The 9,086-nt window shown below is 33.6% G+C and overlaps 1 protein-coding gene across 1 annotated transcript; it reads left to right on the plus strand.

The window, feature by feature from the left end:
• The first annotated feature begins 1,261 nt into the window (after positions 1-1,261).
• Positions 1,262-4,407, plus strand: LOC147072653 (uncharacterized). The gene is made up of 2 exons (XM_085946137.1): positions 1,262-2,293; positions 4,285-4,407. Exons 1-2 carry the CDS (start codon positions 1,318-1,320, stop codon positions 4,293-4,295), a joined length of 987 nt encoding a protein of 328 aa, XP_085802263.1. The 5' UTR covers positions 1,262-1,317; the 3' UTR covers positions 4,296-4,407.
• Positions 4,408-9,086: the final 4,679 nt, after the last annotated feature.

Below are 9,086 nucleotides of genomic sequence, written 5' to 3' on the forward strand. Positions count from 1 at the left end.
TTACCTTTGGTGAGTGTACACGGCGCTTGAAGATGCCGAAAGGTGAAACCCGGGTCGCAAAAGTCGTACAGAGCTTGAATCCATTAGAATTTAAATTCAAATTCCATCAAGTACCTTCAGTCGATAGTATTAATATTAAAAATCGATATACTTATTTATTGTCGTTGAATTAAGAATACATATTACATATGTATTACGGATGGTTTTTTTAAATTAATTAAGCCCTGCCTAACCAGACCATAATCGATAAAAAAAATCATAAATTTTAGATATTTTGGTTCCATGACAAAACAGAACAGTGACAAAACAGAACAACGATAAATATAACTATGACCTTTCAGGAAAAATATAAATTTAATATTGAAATTGTCCTATCTCTATTATGTTGATAGATTTTTAATAGCACAGATTTTCAATACGCCATAATAAATCAAATTATATACCCAATTTCTGCATTCCTAATCGCTAGAAAGCCTCAAATAAACGGGACTTAACTTGGTGTTGCCGGCAAGCTTAGGATATCTCATCGTATTCAATATAATATGTTCAAAATGATTGGGTGACTAGGTACAATGAAATAATGACTAACCTAACCTAAATAGATTCCACAAAAATTAATGTTTCATTTTTCCCCTGGCTGTTCTATTTTGTCACTGTTCTGTTTTGTCATGTTCTGTTTTGTCATGTTCTGTTTTGTCATGTTTTGTTTTTTACTACGTTTGTATCACAATTTTATAAGATTATTCCAGTATGATTTATTTTGGGGGAGTGCAAATTGCGACGTTAATTTTTTCTTTTTTTTTCCGACCATGTTCCATCCTAATAGGATCGTATAGGCCTCCACAGAGTGGAGGTTTGCATTAACAGATTTTGTTTTTACGAGAAGTGGATGTCAGCCACTCTCTCAACTTATTAGGTCCATACTTTGACTCATACACAAATTGAAAAACAGTATGTGTACTTGCCAGACCCAAGATTCGAACCTGGGACCCACGACACTATAGGTCGACGTTTAAGCCGTGTGACAAAATGAAATTGGGGACGGCATTAAAAAGAAATAATCAAACGTCACAATTAATATAAAATGAAGATATTCGAGACATTACTTCCATGATAAGATAAAGCAATTTTTTTTGTCACTATCATTTTGACATTTCACCTTAGACGTTATTTTAATATGAAACTAAAATTAAAACCTATAACATAAACATAATTCAATAATCATAAAATGAATATATATAAGTGTTGACAATTTCAAATCAGTCTTTTGTTATTGAGGAACTTGAATGGTAGTAAGTAAATATTTAAGTTCTAAAAATGTTTAAATTGTGTTTACTAATTTTGTGCGGCGTAGTAATCGTTGTAAATGCGGGAACATATGAACCGAACACACCGCAAATTTCCAATGTGCCCTCATACCCGACTTCTAAAGGATTGTCGGGGATGGGAAGCGGCTTAAGTAAAGATCGTATAACTTATCCCGACACGACTTTCAGCAAAGGCATAAAGTTTGATAGGTTCATGGAGAAAATCGGAGGAATAGCTGATGCTATCAATCGATATGAAAGAATCGCACAAAATAAACTAAGAGAACTTGAAATTCAAGCACGAGAAGAAGCTATAAAAAAGGGAACTCCACCGAGTAATACACCAAAAAAAATAGTATTACCTCCCACAGTGAAAGGATGTTCAATCACTATCACCACACCTGTACCTGTTCATTCATATCAGGTAAAAGAAGCCGCAGAAAAAACAAGTGACACCTTCCCTATCCCGTGTACGGTAATGTCAGACTTTCTGACAGCGCAAAAGAAAATCGCACCTTTCCCTGACAATTTCAAGCCTGAAAAAGACGAAGCTACATGCACGATTCAGGCATATAAACAAGGCCTCATGAGACATAAAAACATACCGTGCGAACGCTTGGAAGAGTTGGTAAACATGTACGAACCTAAACCGGGACAGCTGGACTGTACACAATCGAAAGAATCTATTAACTCTATGGGCTTCACACCTTGTACTCAAGTCCCCATGGATAAGAAACCCGAAACTCCATTCACAGTTTTGGCATTAGGTGAGAAGCCCAAGATGGAGACGTTGCCGTTCGCCGGAACGGATACTGTTGTGTTCGAAGGAGTTATGCCGAGAGCCGATGGAGGAGGTAATCTCACAGTTACTGGTCCGGCGACGCGGGATATCGGCGATGCATTTGATTTCGATGATGAGTCACTCGAGGAAAAAACCTACAATGCGAAACAGCACGATGACACGGCCACAATAATTAGCATTTCAGGTAACAATTACAAATTTTGTTAATTACATAATACACATAAAACATAAATATGAAATCAAATGTGTATTCTACAATTTCATGTACCTAATCAATTTTATTAGAGTGTAAGTGTATGCAGTGCAAAGAAATCAAGCAGGTAATTAATTGAACCTGTAACAAATAAAGCCATGTTAAATATAGAACATTTTATAAAGAAACGTATTTGACATTAACGCCATCATAGCGCCTGTAAACATGCATGGATTTACTTGCAGCAATAGTGTGTATTTTAAACTATCGCGATTATAACCGTAAAAATGCTGACTGTCTCATAAATCTCATTCTTCAACAGTAAGCGAGACGCGATGTTGTCATTTTATAATACTATTTGACAGGTTGTGAAAATCGGTTAACCTCAAAATGAGTCTGCGCGGTGTAGTTTGCTTTTTTACCGGCAGGTTCGCTACTATCGTTCTACTGCGCAGGCGCATAGAACAAATCCCAACTGTCGTTTGAAAATTCAGAAGCTTCCGAACTTTTTTGATTCATGCACGCAATCTTGCAATTGCAGGATAGTATATGTTTACACGCTCATTTTCTTGTTATGGCCTTGATAATACGTACCTACTGTCAGCAGTAAATTCATGCACCTGTAAACGAGGTATATAACTGTACGCGAGTAAGTAAACGATGAATATAAAAAAATGACATTTTGAATTAAGAAATCAAAAATGCCAACATAGCAATGTAAATATTTATCAACTTAACAATCCTACATTAGTCGAACTTGGTTATTACCAGGGATGGGACCGACTGAATTTGCTCGTTATAAGCATTACTCGTTATATCATTATCATTTTTCGCGCCACATTCTATTTAAGCATAGAACATAAAAAATCTGAAAACCATCGTAAAAATCCCCGAAACAAGCATGGCATTCATAAACTACAAAAGAAGTTGTTTATTGTAATGAAGTACTAAGTCGCCGACGCTGGTAGGAACCTACTGACTTCACAAAGCTTGGATTTTTTACATACAATATTTCAACCATATGCTTGGATACTTTTTCAATGTTGTCTTAGACACTTGACTAGTGTCATAAACGTAATCCGATCCTGGCGGCATAGGTCTAGTTAACTGCCCGGTCGGATTTTATTGCTTAGGGTCGAAAATGTTGTTTTTAAATGATCAACACATTAACAGTTTTACTCGGTATACCCGAGAAGGAGCTCGTTATAAAAGTGAATAAATGTATGGAGAAAATCATAAACTAAAATGTCAACGAATGTTTCCTAGTTACATCTACGAAGATCTCGTTATTTCCGTGATCGTAATAACCAAGTTCGACTGTACATTCAAAATAAAGTCATAGTATAAATGAGGCGTCTAATTCTAAAAAGCGATAAGTCCACATTTGGTCAAAATTGAGAAAAAAATACGCACGTTTTCTTTGTATAATTTTACACAATATGTATTGATCTATAAATTCCAAAACGCGACATAACCCTACGAAAAAATATATTTTAAGTCTTGATTTATTACAAAAAGCGCCAAGTCCGTGTTTCATATTATTTAAAGCTTGGTTGATTTCGCGCGTGTTTAAGTCAACCAATAAGGGAACATTCAATATTGAAAATGGCGTATCCCATGCTGTAGCATCTGGTAAACTCATGACAGTGCCATGGAAATATGTGCCTTATGCGGCATAAATTAAAAAGTGAGGTACAAGTTGCGCCATGTCCAATTTTATTTTGCCTATATTTATTATATTTAAGAGTTTATCGGCTGAAACAAATTGACATTTGGTTCTAATTTCGACATATAATACAACGGAAAAAATAATCTCACGTTAAAACAAATAATTGAAGCTTGAAACAAAAACGTTGTTTCCCGAAAATATTGAATTGTGGACTTGTCGCTTTTTGTAATTAGACGCCTGAAATAATGTGTAAATACTACTTCTATATTATAGTCCAACTCTTTGACTGAATACATTTTGTTTCTGATTCCAGCCGAGGAATAAGATGACGCTATCGACTGTTACAATGAAGATAATCTTTACTGTAGATTAAAAAAACTGGTGTAAAATAAACCTTGTCCATATGTATCAAGATTAAAAAATTATAAAATAAAAATTTGCATTATACCCACCTTGAGAAATGAATGTTGGGCGCCATAAACAACACGTGAGTAGAACCTGCGACCCACGACTAGCGTAGACTATTACCAGATTCTTTCACTGCGCTAATGGAGATGCCCACAAACAAACGATACAAACGAAAATCGTATAGAGTCCATGTTCAGCTCGAGTTCATCCACATTAGAGGTGAGTTGAAAATACTGTCACCAGTTTGTGTACTCAATTTTCAGATGAAACTACCCATACTAAGTATTTGTGGCCCAATAAACTTATTCCAAAAAACTTGTGATGATATCATCGCGAGTCGCTGTTCTGTGCACTCGCCACTTGGTAGACTTTCAACACTATTGAAATTAATTGCGCATGAACGAAATAGCACTTGAATGTAGGTATATTTTAATTTATTAGTCTATTGCGTTCGAATGTATGAATAATAATAGGTCATAAATTTTGTGTCGCAGCAGTGGTGAGATGACGCACAGGCTTAGGCTTGTTATATACCGCTCAAAACAAATTTAAAATTGAAAATAAAAATGTTAATTCATTTTTATTAACAATATTGTAACCTAACAGAAAAACAACTCATAAATTTTAAATTTTATAATAAATGGGACTTTTCGACAAGCGGAGCTCAGTGTATTTTTCGCGATTATATTGAAGCCGACACACCGTCTGAGTTCCTTGAGCCGATACGTATTTTAAAATACTAATAATATGGAGTTGGTTTTAGTTTCAGTTGAGTATGAAACTTTTGTCGCATACGCACGCCAAACGATCTATATAGTATTCCAAATGTAAGTATTTTTTTTTATACTGGTAGTAAGTATACTTAGTCTTCAAAATCGACCAGTTTTCCCATCTCTAATCCACATTACTTACTTACTTCACCATGTCACGCCCCAGTATTGGCAACTACAAGGTCACGACACTTCCCTCATTCCATCATCTAATCTCACGCCTTCCGCCATGCTCGACTGACTTTATGAAATTCACCAATAAAATTTTTTTTGACCAAGAGCTAAAAATAGGTCACTACAAATAAATATTTACTTTTTACCGGTCATGTGTGTATTATAATAATCGTAGAATATGTACTAATAAAACTCTGTTAATTCTAATACCAAATTATCTGTGTTTATGTCAGTTTTGCAAGTTTCAAAAATTTTGTTCATCAAACTACAGAATCTTAGAATCTCAGAATCTTTTTTAAATTCCATATTATTAGTCGCATCATCTATTCTATACACAAGACTGCTATCGAGGGTAGTTTTGTATCGAAGTTTTAGCACTTATTGTAACAATTACAATAAGGTAGTTGTAATTATTACAATATGTGCTATGTTTAAACAGCACCTCTCTCGGTGAGCTAAATTTTAGAGCGAGATAGACGGTTTTGACTGTTTAGATGGCTAACTTATTGTAATAATTATAATACTTCGATACAAACATATGAAACACCACCCTCGATAGCTGCGAATAGCAGTCTTCTGTATAGAATAGATGCGCAGATGTAGAATATAAATCGCACAATATGCTTTGCCAAGTTTTTGTCTCGTGAGAGAAGGAAGCAAATAATACAAGACATTCATTGTATATAGAAATAATTTAATAAACAATGCGACTTACAGACAATATGGAAGTTTTGTATGTTTATTGAATTATGTAGTTACATATTATTAATTTTATATTCCTAATCAATCATGAGATAAACATTACATATTATTATAATATCTACAGTCAGTGCGTTTTTTGTAATGAAAAAAAACAGTATTTTATTAACATACATATTAAGAAACTATACGATATTGATACAATTATGTAAGTAGGTAGTTAATTTACAAAAAAAGGATTAGTTATTTAATGATTTCTTTCTACGAAGCTTCAAAGTTTTTTTAAAATAAGTCCCGTTACGTAATATCATTACAAAATAACGCACCGTCTTCCGGTATTTTACAGATAATCACTTCACACTTTTTTTTATCGTAGAAGGCACAATTAATCACGATTCATATAAATAAATTAGAATATTGAATGAAGCTTAACATATTGAAAACACGGTTGTATCAACAGATACTCTATCTTGGATTTCGATTCAAAGAAATGAATTAACTAACCCTAAGACGTAATGCAGAGTCGCTAGTTAGGCTCAACTTAGTACAGTCGAACTTGGTTATTACGAGGAAGATGGGACCGACTGAATTTGCGTTACTCATTATATCAGAGAATAGGTATTTTTAAATGAGTGGTCACATAACACAAAAAGTCGCAATTCAAACAAAAAAATACACAATTAGAATTTTCCGGCCAAACAAGCATGGCATTCATAAACTACAAAAGAAGTTATTTATTGTAATGAACGCTGGTAAGTACCTACTGACTTCACAAACCTTGGATATTTTACATGAAATTTCAACCATACGCATCGATACTTTTTCAATCTTGTCAGCGAAAACACCAATTAGGTAGGTACTTAGACACTTAACTAGTGTCATAAACGTATTCCGATACCGGCGGCATCCTGTCCGGTCAGATTTCAGAATTTATTGCTTAGGGTGGAAATGTTTTTAAACGATCGACACATTAACAGTTTTAAGAAAATTCTTGACTTTATTTGAGCTCTGTATATCCGATAAGTAGCTCGTTATAAAAGTGAATAAATGTATGGGGAAAATCATAAACTAAAATGTCAACAAATGTTTCCTTGTTACATCCGAGATGTATACGAGTGGACATATTAATCATTTATTCTATTGAAAACGGTACCATATTATTTAAAATTTCAGTTTTTGCTAGTTTAATTAAATATTTTTTTAATTGACGAATTTATAAAAAATGTACAATATAAATTCACAATACATAATTTTATGGTTGTATTACCAGTTGTTTGTTAGAATAACCTATTCGTTCGCATTTATTTTTAAGGAATACATACTTTCATCCATCTTCGATCCCAAGATCACATTATGGAATTCAAGCCCGGAACCTAGAGTTGGGTTTCGGGAACGTCCCAACGGGAATTCTCACAAATCCCACCAAAAAAGTGTACAGAAAACACAAAACGTTCAAAGACTGATCGGGGCATTAAACGCAATTAAGCCAACGTCGACTCAAAATGAGCGCAATTTTTGCAACATCAGGTAATTTTGTGTCAGTCTGTGTTTTTTGAAATTCTATTTTAATAAGTAATGTTTTGAATTATTTTTGTTTTCCTACTACTATTTTGTTTGTCTTCTTAGGTAAACAAAAAAAATCATATGTTTTGGGGAATTTGTCTGTTTTTATACTGATTTTAGGATTTTTACAGGTTTTTTTTAAATTTCCCGATATCTCATCTCGGGAATACTCGAGAATTCTTAATTTCTTTTTCTTTGGAAATCCCGAATATCGAGAATTCAAAATTTCATCATTTCGGGAAATCACGAATCTCGAGATCGAGATTTTCTAGGGAAATACCCAACTCTACCGGAACCTAATACATTATATGCGTACACTTAGGCCGACTGCATTGAAACAAAATCCAAGATAAACGTGCTTTGAAACAGTGTTACCTGAATGAAAATTCACTATTTGTTAATACAGCTAAAATTTACAAACAAATACATACATAGGTAGTCAAATATTACACATACACATATTATGAAAAATTTAAATAACCCTGATTATGACTTGAATCCTGAATAAGGCATATTTATAATTGGAAATTTGTGTAAGTATTTGAAGTTTACTTGTTCTTGTCACAGATTTAATTCCACTAGAAGAAAATAATATTGACTCAATAAATTACTATCCAAATAATATCGAGGTTTGCTAAGACAAAAGAGGGAAAATGACTTATTTATAGAGACCGACATTTGCAAAATGGGGTTCTGCAAGGTATAATTAAGGTTTCCACGATGATTTTAATAAACGGATTGAAAAAAATACCTGAAAATATTTCAATCACATCTAAATCTGTGCCAGACAAAGTGGTCGATGATATTATTGATTGTATTAAAAGTTGACCATTACAGTCACGAAAATTTAATATTATATGTGAAGATATGGGTAATCACCAATCAGTGCTATTTTTGCAACCAGAAATTCGGTGAGTCAGGAGGTATTTAAATATTCGAAATACAGCTAACGTTATATATATATATATAATGCTATATTTTCTGGATCATAGATTGCAATTAACAAACAATGTTGCTGACACATTCACAATATTAACTAAGGCAACACATTTTTAAAGCGAGAGATAAATAATTTGACTGTCTCGTAAGTTACAATTGTTGATCTGAGCTGTGGAGCACTTTTTCTTAAACAATCAGAATTTTTAACAAGAAATCTGTAGCAAGAAAAAAATATTTAAGGGCTCCTCTTATGTGATCCGATATTAACGATTGAAATTAATTGAGAAACGCTTTAGGTTATTTAGAATGTCTTTTTCAGTATCCCAAAAGCGCATCAGCAAGTGTCATTCCGCGATGAAGTTACAATTATTATTATTATCTATTGTCGATATCTTTAATGAACAGGTGGACTACGTGTTAAAGCTTGCTTACACAGGCTTACTGCCAATCATACTTGCACTAATACCGCCAAGAAACAGGCCAAATTACTAATAAGCATTTGTATTTGGCCTGTTACGACGTGTCGGTATTAATGCGAATAGCGAGTGCTAATGATTAGTAT

Source organism: Rhyacophila brunnea, unplaced genomic scaffold (genome assembly GCF_057557595.1).
Source record: "Rhyacophila brunnea isolate RB1 unplaced genomic scaffold, BYU_Rbru_1.0 scaffold_19, whole genome shotgun sequence".
NCBI classification, from domain to species: Eukaryota; Metazoa; Arthropoda; class Insecta; order Trichoptera; family Rhyacophilidae; genus Rhyacophila; species Rhyacophila brunnea.

Bases quoted from the DNA above. Each gene is read 5' to 3' on its own strand.
- LOC147072653 (XM_085946137.1), top strand. From the start codon at position 1,318: ATGTTTAAATTGTGTTTACTAATTTTGTGCGGCGTAGTAATCGTTGTA.